The sequence below is a fragment of the Dipodomys merriami genome, unplaced genomic scaffold, assembly GCF_024711535.1.
Source record: "Dipodomys merriami isolate MVZ:Mamm:240054 unplaced genomic scaffold, mDipMer1.0.p SCAF_10, whole genome shotgun sequence".
Classification (NCBI taxonomy): Eukaryota; Metazoa; Chordata; class Mammalia; order Rodentia; family Heteromyidae; genus Dipodomys; species Dipodomys merriami.
The window spans coordinates 4,446,913-4,463,805 of NW_027202271.1; the positions used below are offsets into that span (position 1 = coordinate 4,446,913).

The following is a 16,893-nucleotide window of genomic DNA, read 5'->3' on the forward strand; positions in this document are numbered from 1 at the left end:
TGCATTAAACTTCATGCATGTTTGGAAATCGGGGTCATTAAAGTCATGTGCATGTTTGAAATATTAAAATTTGATGGAATAATTTAAGTATTTGAATGTTAACGACACAGATTGGCTGCTGTTGGATAATACTAGGTTAAGAAGAATAAAATTATCTATCAGTCTCTTAAAATGTTTTATAAATTAAGTTACCTTTCTAAAGAAAGATAAGCAGGTGTTTCTTCTAATGATTGGATTACCCTGCTAAGATGATTTAAAATATAATTGCAAACTTATGAAGGTTAATGTTATATATTTTTTTCTTTTAATTTTAGTCATGATTTCATTGGGGAGTTTACAACAAGCTATAGGGAACTTTCTAGAGGCCAGTCACAATTCAATGTATATGAGGTAAGTTACAACTTACTTTAGTACTGTTTCCTTTTGATCTATGTATATTTGCATTTTAAAGGCATGGGATCTGCAAAGGATAATTGAAAAAGGTCAACTTCGTGTTGCATGTGTACGCGCGCGCGCGCGCGCGCGCACGTGTGTGTGTGTGTGTGTGTGTGTGTGTGTGTGTGTGTGTGTGTGTGTGTGAATTTATTGAACTGATTTGTTTCCTAGATTAAATTTTATTTCCTTTCCACTATCATCATCTGTATAGTTTGGGATATTGTTTTTAGTCTGAAGGAATGCAGGGTAAGATGCACTTAATAAATAAACCTATATTTAAAGCAAACATACTGGAGTCATTTCTGTTTCCAATCTCTTGCCAGTGAACCACCCCATCTGTGGTTAGCATAGGAGATGTTTTAACATTGTTAATCCTTGAGTTTTCATGTCTGTACATTCTCTGTTTTTTGTTGTCATTATTTTACTTAATGTAGGGTGGGGTAATGGCAAATAAGAACATCTCAAAAAGTTGTGGTTTTTTTTCATGCCAGTACTAGGGTTTGAACTCAGGGCCTTGGAGCTCTACCATTTGAACCATGCTTCTAGCACAGCATCTTGATGATTAATTGGAGAGTCTCCAGGACTATTCTACTCAGGCTGTCTTCCCATCTTGGTGCCCTATGTCTCCTGAGTAACCAGGACTACAGGTGTGAGGTCCAGGCCTCTGGCTAGCACATGTCAGTATTTTATCAATGATTTTAACTCTTTGCTGTAAGTGACACTCAAGTTGGCCTATTGTGAGAGTGGAGGAATCTCCTGTACAACATTCTTACTTGGTTGGACTGTTTTTAGCCCTCTCAGACCTCATTCATTCATTCATTTATTTTTATTAGAATGTTTATTAATATTCTCTGTCAATATTTAAATCTTAAGTTGCTGTAAATTAAGTTCTGTGTCCCTTCTGGTTATGTAAATTTAAATCCGGTTTGGGAGAGATAATAGTATAAGACATGTTTAGTGTAGCGTTAGTTTGTTCTCCAAACTATACTTATTGGCTGAGCACTGGTAGTTCAGACATGTAATCTACTCAAGAGGCTGAGTTTTGAGGACTGAGGTTTGAAGTCAGGTGGGGCAGAAAAAGCTATGAGACTCTCCTCACCAATTAACCATCTAAAACCCAGAAGTGGAGCTGTGGCTCAAGTGGTAGAGTGCCATCCTTGAGCTACAACACTAAGGGACAAGTGCGTAAGCCCCAGTAACTGTCTCTCTCTCTCTCTCTCTCTCTCTCTCTCTCTCTCTCTCTCTCTCTCTCTCTCTCTCTCTCTCTCAAGACATTTCACACCCAGATCTCCCTCTTTGATTCTGCATAAGCCCTTTACTTACCAAACTTGTATCCACTTGTATTCTGGCAGAGAAGCTGTTCAGTAATTCCACTGCCTTGTTTCTAATACATGCCTGGAGGTGAGATTTCCTCACTGAGCAAGCTTGTCAAATCAAGTTCAGCCCCATTAGTGGGGCATTGCAGAGACCTTTCAGACAAGGTGACTAATGATAATTCTCTGAACATGACACCTTTGAACAACTCTATACCCCGGCTGTCCACTACTGGGGCTTTTAGATTTCTGTTCCACACAGGTGCTGTGATGTGAGTCTGGTTCACTGCATACAGCGACTCCAAATGCCACACACAGAAATTCAGACTTTTGGTTTCTGTTACAATTACTTTGGGGTTTTGTGTTTTGTTTTGTTTTGTTTTTCATCCCACCCCTGAATTAATGCAGTTGGTGACTGGTGCAAGCCTTTGAGTTCTTCTAGATTCTTGAAAATTTTTCATTTTGATTTTTTCCCCATCGTGTTCTTGTGTTCTTTATGGTGTTCTTTATGGTGGAGTGTTCTGGGGTTATTACTCTGCCAAAGTGCTTTCCTATTCTGTTTTTAGTGATATTTATAAAGATCAAGTGCTATGATAGTCTATGTTGTGTAATTCACTTACCATTTTTATTGAGTGCTTCTTTGATTGAGTCTGGTTTAATGTGATTAGTTGGGCAGATTCCTCAGATAACTTAATCAGAAAGTCACTGAATCTCAGATAATTCCCTTGTGACATTAATAAGTTATGATTTCCCAGTAGTCAATGGCGTTGACAACTGTTTGAAAAAAATGCTTATGAAAATCCTACTGAAAACTTATTCCAAAAATCCAGGACAAAAACATTCTTCTCTAAACAACCCATTGAATGACAGGCTGGATGATTTTGCTAGCAAGAATCCTATCAGAATACAAAGGCAATTTTTGTTTTTTGGGAAAAACTTGTTTGTGTGTGTGTGTGTTTATTTTTAACTTATTTTTAAAAGTTTGATTTAGTTTGTGTCATTCCTGATTCCCTCTGTACTGCTCAGATAGATGTTCTTCAGACCATTTTGAGGATTTTATTTTATTTTGTATTTCTTCTTCTTTTTTTCTTTTTCCTTTTTTTTTTTTTTTTGTGTGTGTGTGTGCCAGTACTGGTGATTGAACTCAGGGCCTAGGCTCTATCCCTGAGCTCTTTTGCTCGAGTCTCTACCACTTCAGGCTTTTTGGTGGCTAATCAGAGATAAGAATCTCACAGTTTCCTGCCTGGCACAGCTTCAAACTTTGATCCTCAGATTTCAGCTTCCTGAGTATCTAGCTTTACAGGCATGAGCCACCATTGTGTGGCTTGGCCTTGATCTTCCTACCTCAGCTTCCCAAGTGCTGGGATTACAGGGGTGTACTATAACATGCCTAGCTGCAAACCATAGGTTATTTTTTTTTTTTAATTTCTCTTATTTGGCCTTTTTCCTGCCCATCCTGAAACTTGAACTCTGGGCCTGGGTATTATCCTTGATTTTTTTTTTTTTTTGCTCAAGGAAAGTGCTCTACCACTTGGGCCACAGCTTCACTACTGGCTTTTGGGGGGGTTAATTGGAGATAAGAGTCTCATTGACTTTTCTACCCAGGCTGGCTTCAAACTGCAATCCTCATATCTTAACCTTCAGAGTAGTTAGGATTACAGGCGTGAACCTCCAGTGCCTGGCAAACCATATTTTTGTACAAAGTAATCAATATTCTTAAGGACTTAGGATATTAAATATCTTTCCTAAGTGTACAAGATGCAATAGGTAGAAAAATAAATAAATAAAAACAACTTGGAGGACTATTACAGATTATATATATTTATATATGTACATATGCATCTCTCTGTGTGTGTGTGTGTGTGTGTGTGTGTGTGTGTGTGTGTGTGTGTGTGTGTGTGTGTATGTGTATTGAGACAGTCTTGGGGCTTGAACTAAGATCCTGGGCACTGTCCATGAGCCTTTTTTTTTATTGTTCAAGCCTAGTGCTCTATCACTTGAGCCATAGCTCTACTTCCAGATTTTAGTGGTAAATTGAAGATAAGAACCTCACAGACTTTTTTCCCCCAGTCTGGCTTTGAACTACAATCCTCAAGTCTCAGCCTCCCAAGTAGTTAGCAGGATTACAGGCATGTGGTACCAGCTCTTGGCAAAAGATATATATGTTTTTTTTGTTGTTGTTCTTTTTTAAAGATCATCATTAGTAATTTTGGCAGTGAAGCCTGAGAAATTGACTTTGTAGAGTTTCTCAGGGGAACTCATAAATGTGTATGTATATGCAAAGTGAACACAACAAGTTTAACAACATACTTTGAATTTCAGGATACATCCTAACATTTTAATTGTCTACTCTTTCAGGTGGTGAATCCCAAAAAGAAAGGAAAAAAGAAAAAATATATTAATTCTGGAACAGTAAGTGAAATTAAATGTTACTTTTTTTTGGGGGGGGGTCCGGTCGTGGGGCCTGAACTCTGGGCCTGGGGGCTGTCCCTCAGCTCTTCAGCTCAAGGCTCGCGCTCTACCCCTTGAGCCAGAGTGCCACTTCCAGCTTGTTTCTTTTTGCTTATGTGGTGCTGAGGAATCCAACCCAAGGCTTCATGCATGCAAGGAAAGCACTCTACCACTGAGCCACCTTCCCAGCCCCTAAATGTTACTTTTTTAAGGATTCAAATGAATGAACAAAAATTACATACGACTTTTCTGGGTGCTGGTGGCTCACTCCTGTAATCCTAGCTAATCAGGAGGCTGAGATCAGAGAATCTCAGTTCAAAGGCAGCCCAAGCATACAAATTGGAGAGATTTTTTTTTTTTAAATCACCAGAACCAGCAAGAGAATCTAGAAATAGAGTTGTAGCTCATGTGGTAGAGCTCCAATTTTGGCTTAAAAACAACCTAATAAGCAAGATCAAGAATTCCTGAGTTTAAGCCCTAATATTGGCACCAAAAATAAATAAGTAAATAAATATATTTTTAAAGCAAAGACTAAAAGCAACTTACACACTGAGCTTTGTTTCACTTGAGCTTTGATTGTTAGGAACTGTAATTCTTCCCAGGGAGCGAACACAATGGAGAATTCCTTTTGGGAGCAAGTTCAGTGGCCAGGTTTCCAGCCTGATTTCCTGGAGTTCAACACAAAGGAAGCTAAAGTCTTGTTTTGCATTGTTCATTCCGGAAAGCCAATGCACATTCATCAGGCAGATGTGAGACAGCTAAGTCCAGTTAGAAGTACTGTTCTGCAAAATATGGGTATCTTAGACCTGTAATCTTAGACACTAATGAGGCTGAGATCTGAAAATCACAGTTCAAAGCCAGCCCAGGCAGGAAAGTCTGTGAGACTCTTATCTCCAGTTATCTCCAATCTTCACCAGCAAATAGGTGGAAGTGGAACTGTGGCTCAAGCATATTAGCCTTGAGAGGACAGAACCTAGGCCTTGAGTCCAAGCCCCAGAAATGATGAAATAAAATAAAAAGTTAAAACACACACAAAAAAACAGAAGACTACACTTTTGTTAGGCTTCACTTAAATACAAGAAATGGACTGTTCTCCTTTATAGTGTATTAAAATTGCCAACTCTAACCAGGTACCAATGTCTCATACCTATAATCTTAGCTACTTAGGAAGCTGAGTTCTGGAGGATTCCAGTTGAAACCCAGCCTGGTCAGAAAAGTTTATGAAACAAATGGCAGACTGGAGGTATGGCTCAAGTTGATAGAGCACCAAGCAAGAGCACACACACACACACACACACACACACACACACACACACACACACACACACACACACACACACACACACATACACACACACACACACACACACACACACACACACACACACACCAACAAAATACAACTTTGTACATTTGCTGTACATTGTCACATAAGGTGACGATGATAAAAGAGCCTGCCAAGTGTGGAAATTCAAGATCATCCTATATATTTTTTTTATGTTGGTACTAGGGTTTGAACTGAAAGCCTCATGCTTGCTCAAAGTACTGGCTTGGCTGGCGTTCTACCACTTGCATTATGCCTCCAGCACAGCTTCTCCTTATTTTGGAGATGGATTTTCATGGACTTTTCTGTCTAGGCTGCTCTCAGGGAACCTTAATTAGCTAGCTCTCAGCTTTCTGAGTAGCAAGGTTTACAGGCATGAGCCATTGGCACTTGGCTAAGATCAACCTATCTTTAGAACTGAATTTTGTTTTTGTAAGATTAATTCTCCTTGTGAGAAGCAAAATGGAAGGGCTTTCCACGTTTCATGTTGAAGGTATTTTTTGTTTATCATGGAAGTCATTTAAAATATTAGATGGCCTTCTTTTAGAACCATGACAAAAATACCTTTTTTGTTTCTCCCACGGCTCAGCTGACTGACTGTGTCGGCTTTCTGCCAGCCTCTCTTCTTTCCTTTTATCTAAAATGGGAAGTAACGTGGTCTCCTTGCAGATGATGTTCATGTGTTTTTCAAAGGAAATAAACTGGCTACAGAACACAGTTAACTAATTTTTTTTAGGGAGGGGGCTGATTTTCCTAGTAATTGTCAGTGAACTAGCAGTGAACAGTCTTTGGCATATTTTAATAAATAATAATGTCTTCAGGGACTTCCAAAACCACTGGGAATTTTATTTTCTCTTTAATAGTTAGAAAAAGTCCCTTTTGGAAAGATGAAGCGTGAATAATTTCATAATACAAAGCAACAACCATGGATGAAGATGGACAGAGAACCTCAAATGAAAGCAGTCTGGGGAGTGATGAGAGAAGAGACAAGAGAGATTAAGTGTTCTGAGCAAAACATAATATATGTATATCTAAACACCAAAGTGAAGCTCTTTGGTGCAATGAACACACACTTGAAAAAAATAAGAGAGCTGATGGCTCACTTCTGTCATCCTAGCTACTCAGGAGGCTGAGATCTGAGGATTTCCAGCCCTGGCAGGAAAGTCTGTGATTCCTATCTCCAATTAACCACTGAAACTGGAAGTGGAGCAGTGGCTCAAGTGGCAGAGCACTAGCTTTAAGCAAACAAAGCTCAGCGATGGCGTCTATTACCTGAGTTCAAGCCCCATTAATGGTATCAAAAAAAAAAAGGTCAGGAAAATAAAATGGATTCAGATTGTTGGTTTGGAAACCTGCGGGATGGAAGAAAGACTGAGGAAACTGAGGCACAAGGATGAATACAGTCTGAGTGTATTTGTGTGGGAGAGGTTGAAATTGATTGAAGAAGGGGGAGTGGGACAGGGAAAAGGGACAAAGGGGGTGACATTGATCTAGAAATGTCATGGAAGGAAGGAAGGAAGGAAGGAATTGGAAGAGAAAAGGTAGGAGGGAGAAAGGAAAGGTGGAAGAAAGGAAAGGAGGATAGAGAAGGAGGGAAGGAAGGAGAAAGAACAGACATACACACAGAGAATAGAGAGAGAGAAGTAAGAAAGAAAAAGTCCCTTTGGGTTTACAGCCATTACTGATTGATTATTCCTTCTCTCTTTTCTAGGTAACTTTACTCTCTTTTTTGGTAGAAACAGAAGTTTCATTCCTTGACTACATTAAGGGAGGGTAAGTCATTCTCTGTTTAGACATTTCCTGCAATGTGTACAGAAGATTCCCAAGCAATTGAGAATCAATTTTGTGCATTTTCATGGCTGACTTACTCTCTTTAGAGTCAAATATAAACATAAAACTTTCCTTATTTCTGTGTGCCAGTGGCATATTCCTCTAATCCTAGCTGCTCAGGAGTCTGCGATGGGATGATCAAACTTGATGCCATCCCAGGCAGAAAAGTCCTGGAGATTCTTTCTCTCTCTCTCTCTCTCTCTCTCTCTCTCTCTCTCTCTCTCTCTCTCTCTCTCTCTTTCTTTCTTTCTTTCTTTCTTGTCGGTCGTGAGGCTTGAACTCTGGGCCTGGGTGCTGTCCCTGAGCTCTTCAGCTCAAGGCTAGCACTCTGCCACTTGAGCCACAGCACCACTTCTGGCTTTTTTCTGCTTATGTGGTACAGAGGAATCGAACCCAGGGCGTCATGCATGCAAAGCAAAGCACTCTACCACTGAGCCACCTTCCCAGCCCCTGGAGATTCTTTTTTTTTTTTTTTTTTTGGGTCTGGTCTTGGGGCCTGAACTCTGGGCCTGGGTGCTGTCCCTCAGCTCTTCAGCTCAAGGCTAGCGCTCTACCACTTAAGCCACAGCGCCATTTCTGGCTTTTTTCTTTTTGCTTATGTGGTGCTGAGGAATCGAACCCAGGGCCTCATGCATGCAAGGCAAGCGCTCTACCACTGAGCCACCTTCCCAGCCCCCCCTGGAGATTCTTATCTCTAATTAACTGCCAAAAAATCAAAAGTAGGGCTGTGGCTCAAGTGGTAGAGTAGAAAAGCTAAGGGACAGCGCACAGGTCCTGAGTTCAAGCTGTAGTATCGCCACCACAACTAGAACAACAAAATACTTCTCTTAGCTATTAATTTGGGGGACATACTGAATTTTTTTTTCCAACGAAGAGAAAAGTCTTTTCTTTTTCCAGTTTTATTTCTCATTTGTTTTTGTTTATTTTTTCACTTTATTTGACACATTATCTTTTGACACAAAGTCTCTGTACAGGATATCACGGGGTAGGCCAAGCTAGCCTCAAACTTTTGATCTTCCTTCATCTGCCTCCCCAGTGTTGAAATTAAAGTCTGATATCACTATACTCAGGAGAACATTTTCATTTGCCTCTCAATCTCTCTCTCTTTTCTGTCTCTCTCTTTCTTTCTCTCTCTCTCTTTCACACACACACACAGACACACAGACACACACACACACACACACACACACACACACACACACACGTGTGTTGGTCCTGGGGCTTTAAACGCAGGATTTGGGAGCTTCTGTTGAGCTTTTTTGGTCAAGGCTGGGGCCCTACCCCTTAGCTACAGCTGTACTTCCAGCTTTTCTTTTTCTTTTTTTGTAATTTATTGGAAATAAGAGTCTCACGGACTAACTGGGTGCCAGTGACTCATGCCTGTAATCCTAAACTACTCAGGAGGATTAGATCCCAGTTTGAAGCCAGCCCAAGCAGGGAAAGTCTGTGAGATGCTTCTTTCCAATTAATCACAGAAAAAGCTGGAAATGGAGCTGTGCTTAAGTGTTAGAGTGCTAACCTTAAGCAAAAGGAGCTCAGGGATAGTGCCCAGGACCAGAGTTCAAGCCTCAGGACTGGCCAAAAAAAAAAAGAGGAGTCTCACTGACTTTTTCTGCCAAGGTTGGCTTTGAACTACAATCCTCAGCTCTCAGCCTCCACAGTAGCTAAGATTACAAGTGTGAGCCACCAGCCTCTTGGCTAACACATACAATTTTTAAAGCGTTTTTTTAAAACTTTTTAAATTTAAAATTGTTATTATAAAGGTGATATATAGAGGGGGTTACATTTCTTTCTGGACAATGTCACCTCTTCCCTTGCTCTCTGCAAGATTTTCCCTACTGTCCCCACTCAGAAGTTGTATAGTTCACTGTCAGCACAGTCTAGTAAGTTACCACTGCTGCCTTTGTTCACTCTTTGCTCCTCTACTCCTGTGTCTTTCCCTAGCCTTTAAAAAATATTCATGAAATAACAGAGTAGCTTGTGAGTTTGATTTAAGCTTACCTGCTAACTTCAGAATATTAAAGGGGCGTTCTTTGTCATAAACTCATAAAATAGAAATGAATAGGAAATAGTGATCTTGTTACTCTGTTGGCTCCCAGCCTGGAATATTTTTTTAAGTAGTCACTGCAACTTTTTTTTGAAATTGCACTAAGTCCTAACAGATCTTGTGTGGGTTATATATCATAAATTCCTCTATCGTGGGCAATATGGAAGTCTTTCCAACCCTCCCCCCACTCATTTTTAGCTTAGTCTTTGTAACCTGAGTATCTCTTGAAATTGGGGGGGTGGGGAATTATGATCTCACAGTGTAAACTATTCACAACTTCTTATGTGTTTGATTTTATTTTATATTTATACTCTATGAAAATGGTGAGAGGCATTTTTTATTTTGATTGAATTTGATATTGTGAATTTGACTTGCTTAATAACCTCATGATGAATAGCAATCAAGAAAAGTCAAGTTTATGGTAATCCCAGCTACTCAGGAGGCCGAGACCTGAAGGATCACAGTTTCAAGCCAGCATAGGCCAAAATGTCTGCAAGACTCTATCTCCAAAAGAAAAAAATAGCAAAAAGCTGAGCTGGAGGTGTGGCTTAAGTGGTAGAGGGCCAGCTGCAAATCCTTGAACATCAACCCCTGAATTTCCAGAGAGAGAAAGAAAGAGAGATAGACAGACAGAGACAGAAAGAGATGAGGAGAGAACTCAGTAAACCTTTTCCTAATTATGATTGACAAATTTTTTTCCAATACTTACTCCTCCATACAATGTCACCAGAGAAAAGAAGGAAAACAGAAATGAAAGAAATGATGTGAGCAAAGACAGTTACCTAAAAAATAAAGCAATTGCTTCTATTTACTCTTTGCTAAGTAAATGAAACCAAAACAATATGTGTGAAGGAAACACCTCACAAAGAGGTGTTTTGCAGTCTGCCTGTTGCAGTCACAGTGGTTGTTTCGATAAAGTTAGAAGGAAAAAATACAAAGCAGAAAAAGTGTTTGCCAAGTCTCCAACATATGTGCATGTTTTTTATTAATAGATGGAAAAATAGAGAGTTAAACTTGTCATAATTGGGTTTGCTACTGTATCTGAAAGGAATATGAAAAATCCTGCCTAATGTATAATACATTATTTGTATATGACAACTTATTTAATAAGGGTGGACAGTATCTTTTAAAAATGTTGTAATTAAACATTACCTATCTTTCATCATTAGTATTCATATAAATGAGTGAAATAGAGGGTTATTAAGGTTATTTTTTGACAGTAGGACAGTTTTTTGTGTGTGCTGGTCCTGGGGTTTGCACTCAGGGCCTGGGTGTTGTCCCTCAACTTTTTCGCTCAAGGCTGCCACTCTACCACTGGAGCCACGCATGTCTGCATTTTGCTGGTTATTTGGAAATAAGAGTCTTTCCTGCCTAGGCTGGCTTTGAACCTCAGACCTCAGACTCAAACTCCTGAGGGGCTAGGATTACAAGCATCAGCTACATGCACCGATCTTTAAGGGCTAATTTGATTTGTGGACTCAGCTGAGCAAATAAGATAAGTGTATTCTAAAAATTAGCCAAAATCAGAAATGGAGATGTGGCTCAAGTAGTAGACTGCCAACCTTGAGTGAAAAAGCTGAATTAGTCCAAATCCTATTTGTATGCAAACATTCTTGAAAACAAATAAAATTTTTAAAGAGTATTTTCCCCTTTTTAGTTAAGCAATGCCCATGCTTTGTTATTGTTTTTTTTTTCTGAACTATGGTTCTACATCATTTTATGACATAAGGTAGAGAAAAAATATTTTTTAAATAGAATACTAACATCTGAAAGGAACACTACTGTAAAATAATGAAAACTGTTAACCTGTCCTCTATTGTTGATTTGGGGGTCATTATTCTTAGTTACACTATTGAGAACAGATAGAGAGCCTGGCCAGCCAATCAGAGCCGAGGCTCCCTCCCTTAGGGGCTCTCTACCCCTCACCATGGCTCTGAGCAGTCCCATGTGCAGACCCCTAGACATCTCATTGCCTTGACCCTGAGCAGTCATCAAGGTGGACCTCTGGGTATTACATCATGGCCCATTGTCTCTGGGAGGCCCCCCCCGTCAACAATGGACTGATTTGACCCCAGAGGTGTTTACTGGAATGGGCATCCAATCAGAGGGACTAATGGATGCACAGAGTGCTTCTGATTGGCTCTGGGGACTGCTATGGCCCACAGACTGTCCATTGATCTTGAGATTCATGTAGCTCTCTCCTAGAGTCACCTTATTAATCCTGCACACTGCACCCTCCCTTGGTGCCCTCCCTTGGTACCCCTCCTGGCTAGCAGCAACTTTGCTTATCTTTTTCTTCAATAAATCTTTGCCATTTTATTTCTCCCTCTGTGGTCTCATTCTTGAAGACCACAGAGAAAAATGACCTAATTCAGGTTTTACAGTGTTTTCAGTATGTCTATCTACACCTATTCCTAGGGTAATTTTGTTTCTTTTATTTATTAAAAAAACATTTTTAGAAACTAAAACACAGATCCAATTGATTACTAAACAAGTTTATTAGTAATCCCTAATGATTTTTTTAATATTTTGATTATCATTCATAAGGATAATGACAAAGTCACTTCTAATTATAATTCACCTAAAACCTAAGATCCTTTACTGAATGAAATCATTATGTTTTAAATAATATATTCAACTTACAAAATGTATATTTGCACATTCTGAACAATTCTTAATGTAAGTACTTATGGACAAAATTCATCAGTTTCAAATTTGATTTTCTATCATTCAATCCTCTGGGCATCATGTCTTCATGAAACTCCATTCCATCAACATGACTAGAAAACAAGTATCTGTGACCTTGGTACATCTCTTTGACTGATAGATGGAGGAAACATGAGTCAAAAGGTCTCTGTTGTACCCTAAGTGTTTGCTAAACTACTGGAATCACATGAACCTAAAACCTGGGTCTATGCTTTTGTTAGAATATGGAATACACTGGAAACTTAGAGGCTGGATGCTAGTCAATCACGCCTGTAATCCTAGCTACTCAGGAGGCTAAGACCTGAGGATCACAGTTTGAATCAACCTGATCACCAATTAACCACCAAAAAGCCAGAGGTGGAGTTGTGGCTCATGTGGTAGAGCACTACCCTTGAGTGAAAAAGCTAAGGAAGGGACAAGCCCCAGGCCCCAATTTCAAGCTCCAGTATTGGCGTGTGCACGTGTGTGTGTGCACACGCACACACACACACACACACACACACACACACACACAGTCTAAACAAAAGAGAGGGAGAGTAAATGAGAGAAAGAGAGAGACTTATATTTCCTAATCTCATTTTAAAATCTCACTTGAGTTTCTTGAGGCTGCTTATTTTAAAAGCAAGTTGAATACCAATAAGTGGCTTTATCAACAAGCCCCACGAGGGTTTTTTTTTCTTTAAAAATGCTTAAAGCAATGGCAATAATGGCTGAGTTCTGTACAATTTATGGCATAGCTGGGAGCATGCAGCCTCAGAGAACACATTTTGCTAGAATATTCAGCACTGTAAAGTTTTTTCCCTCAGCCAGTTCCTTCTTTGAAGACTGAATATACATGTCTAGAATATTTTTTAAGAGCACTTCTGTGGCATCCAAGTGCTTTACATTCATCAAATTAGTGGAAAGCTAAGCCCTACAGCACCAAATAGGGAGAAATCTAATAAAAACAAAGCCATTTTGCCTTCTATAAATATATTCATAGTAAACATTTTGCATTTCAGCTAAACTTTGCTACACTGAAACTTACCAAGTAAACTTTTATACATATTAAAAAGACTCAGAAAATTATATTCTGATAAAAGAAAATGCCAAAAGAAATTAAACATCTAAATTAATAATTTTTTTAAAAGCCATAAACTAAACCGGAAGCTGGAGGCGCATGCCTGTAATCCTAGATACTCAGGAGGCTGAGACCTGAGGATTGTGGTACATAACCAGCCCAGGCAAGAATGGCTGTGAGACTCTTATCTCCAAGTAGCCACCAGAAAACCAGAAGTGGAGCTATGGCTCAGAGTGGTAGAGTGCCAGCCTTAGCGAAAAAGCTCAGGGACAGTACCCAGGCCCTGAGTTCAAGCCTCATGACTAACAACAACAACAAAAACGCCATAATCTAGACACTGGTGGCTCGTTGTAATCCCAGCTACTTGGGAGGCTGAGATCATAGGATCTTGGTTCAAAGCCAGCCTGAACAGAAAAGTCTGTCTGACTTTCCTCTCCAAGTAACCACCAAAAAAGCTGTCAGTGGAGCTATGGCTCAACTGGTAGATTACTAACCTTGAGTGAAAATGCTAATGGACAGTGCCCAGACCCTGTGTTCAAACCCCACTACCAGCACAAAAGAGTAAATATAAATATGCAAATAAATATTGCCTTGGCTAATTCTTAATTGGAGTTTTTATATTAAATATTCAAATGCTAAAAATGTCAACATTTGAGTGGTATTGGAACTCAGGATTTTGAGCTTTTTCGGCAGGCACCCTACAACTTGAACCATAACATCTCCCTTTGGGGGAGATTTAATTTTTTTAAATAGGTTTACATGCCCCCCTCCTACCTCCAGGACCAGGATCTGGAAGCTGGGTATCTCTCACCATTTGTGTAACATAACTGGAACCATCACACTCAGCTTTATGATTTTCTGTCCTCTCAATCACTGTACCTAGTATGACAGGCATGAACCACTGCACTGGGCCTGGATGTCTAGTTCTATGCTTTAGGGTTGTGATTTTATTGCCAGGTTAGGTTATTCGGCACATGATTTTTTTCATAGCTATTCATTTCACAGTCAAAGAGAACACTACATGGATACTTCTTATAAGAAATAATTTCATTTAGCTCAAATACTGATGATGTGAGTTTTGTTTTTTTTTTGTATTGGGCCGTGTCTTCTTTATGTTTTAGAGTGGACACAGCCAAGCAAAAGGAGGGTTAAGTGGACCCAATGATGTAACAACAGTAACAGATTTCTGCCAAACTATGAATAATGCTGGGAAATCAACTTAAATTCTTTTTTCCTAATGGTCAATTAGTCATTGATTCTTTACACATAGGACTTTTCTTTGCAAAACAGGAACTTACAGGAAAATATTTGAATCATCTATTTCTGTGAAATAATTCCTTTAAGGAGAAGATATTTTGCTGTCTCTAGTATTCTTGTTTTTTTTTTGTTCCCCCTGTGTGTGTGTGTGTGTGTGTGTGTGTATGTGTGCACATACCCAAGTCTTAAACTGAGGGCCTAAGTGCGGTACCTTAGCTTTTTCTCTCACAACTGGCATTCTACCACTTGAGCCACAGCTCCACCTTCCAGCTTTTGGCTGGTTAATTGGTAAGAAAAGTCTCAAGGACTGGGGGCGGGGAAGGTGGCTCAGTGGTAGGGTGCTTGCCTTGCATGCTCGAGGCCCTGGGTTCGATTCCTCAGCACCACATAAGCACAAAAAAAAACCCAGCCGGAAGTGGTGCTGTGGCTCAAGTGGTAGAGTGCTAGCCTTGAGCTGAAGAGCTGAGGGACAGTGCCCAGGCCCAGAGTTCAGGCCCCACGACTGGACACCCCCCCCTCCCAAAAAAAAAGTCTCAAAGACTTTCCTGAACAGGGTAGCTTCAAACTTCCATCCTCATATCTCATCTTCTTGAGTAGCTAGGATTACATGCATGAGCCAGCAAGCACCCAGCAAATTCACTATTTTGGGGGGGACGAATTTCCCAATATAGGTCAAGGAAGTAAGGATTTCGACAAGGCAGCAAAGTTTGAGTTAGGCAACTTTCTCTGTATTGTCATTTAGTAGTTGAACTACTGTTTTTTTTTTTGTGGTTTCTTGTGTGGCAATCCTGGGGCTTGATCTGAAGATTCCAGCTTCTTTGGCCTGAGCTTCTTTTGCTCAAGGCCAGTAAAAGGCTGAAAAAGCAACATGCCAAAAGAAATCAAATATCTACATTAATAATAACACAAAATTACAGCTCCACTGCCTGTCTTGAGTAGTGTCCCTGCAGACTTTGAGTGTCCATCCTCCGATCTCAGCCTCCTAAGTAGCTGGGGCGAGGTACTTTTTTTTTTTTTAAGGAAAAGTTAAGGCCCCCCCCCCAAAAAAAATAGAAAGGAGGTTTATCCCTTAATGAAATGGGGCAGAGGACAGTAGGCTGGGTTGGGAGATGAGTGGCTGAAGTGAGTGACCCAAAGGTTGCAGGCTCCAAGGTTCCTGCCTTGTGAGTACAGGAGGGTCAAGCCGCGCCTTGGGGCGGTTGTGCCCCCATCTCCTCTTGGGCCATGAGGCCCCCCAACTCCGTGGGTGGTATTTTCCCCTAGCATACATAGCTTGCAGAAAAGGAGAAGTGCACACTAGAGAGGCTGTCTAAGAATGTATTTTACAGGCATTAGGAAGATACATACAGAAATAAGTCTTCTGAGCTATGAATATGAAGCTATGTTATTTGGCAGGCAGAACTCTTCATGTATATATATATATATGTGTTCTTTATTCTAAAATATATTCTTTATATAATATATTCTTTATTCTCTATATTCTAATAATACATTCTTTATTTTAATCTATACCACATATACTTTATGTAATAGTATATGTGTAATATAGCATATATAATGTATGTGTGATGTATGTAATATAGTACATATAATATAGATCATATACATATTAGATATTAATAGTACATAGAATATTAATATTACCTATTAGAATAATAAGACTACATATAATACTATCCATTAATAAAACTATATGCTATATTATGTATATATACATAGTATATAAACATATTTATATTAGAATATAATATTTTATATTGTATATAATGTACTATATAACATATTTTATTTGAAGATAATAAATATATATATATATAGTACATATAAAGAATAAAGGATATATAAAGAAAAAGAACTGCTCTCTAGCTTTCTTTTTTTTTTTTTTTTTTGATCCAGTCGTGGGCCTGAACTCTGGGCCTGGGTGCTGTCCCTCAGCTCTTCAGCTCAAGGCTAGCACTCTACCACTTGAGCCACAGCGCCACTTCCGGCTTTTTTTTCTGCTTATGTGGTGCTGAGGAATCGAACCCAGGGCCTCAGGCATGCAAGGCAAGCGCTCTACCACTGAGCCACCTTCCCAGCCCCTCTCTAGCTTTCTTGAAGCTCAGCTTTTACTTGTTTGTTTTCTAAACTATAAAATGACAGTTCAAGTAACACTTCCTAAGCAAAATATTTTCAGGATTGACATGTGATTTTTTTAACTTAACATTTTATCAAATCATCTTGTGTGGATTCAGATATTTTATTTTGACATATGACTGATTCTTTTTTCTGCAATATCAGCCTTCCCACCATATTAGAAGATAAAAAGAAAAGCGTAACAAGATTATTGATGTTGTTTCACCTTGCGTGAACGACAGAAATCATGTCTCAAAGTTTTCAAGAAATCTCTCATGTAGCCTGAAATCTTTGCAGTATTCACATTTTTCTTTAAGGCATTTATTAGTGTTTTCTTTTCTTTTCTTTTTTTTTT

The 16,893-nt window shown here is 39.4% G+C and overlaps 1 protein-coding gene across 1 annotated transcript in view; it reads left to right on the plus strand.

The window, feature by feature from the left end:
• Positions 1–16,893, plus strand: part of Cpne8 (copine 8) — a 161,186-nt gene that overhangs the window by 99,084 nt on the left and 45,209 nt on the right. The window contains exons 11-13 of the mRNA XM_070038777.1: positions 315–390; positions 4,107–4,160; positions 7,235–7,296. Of these exons, the coding sequence (XP_069894878.1) occupies positions 315–390; positions 4,107–4,160; positions 7,235–7,296 (192 nt within the window). The remainder of the gene's footprint in view (positions 1–314; positions 391–4,106; positions 4,161–7,234; positions 7,297–16,893) is intronic.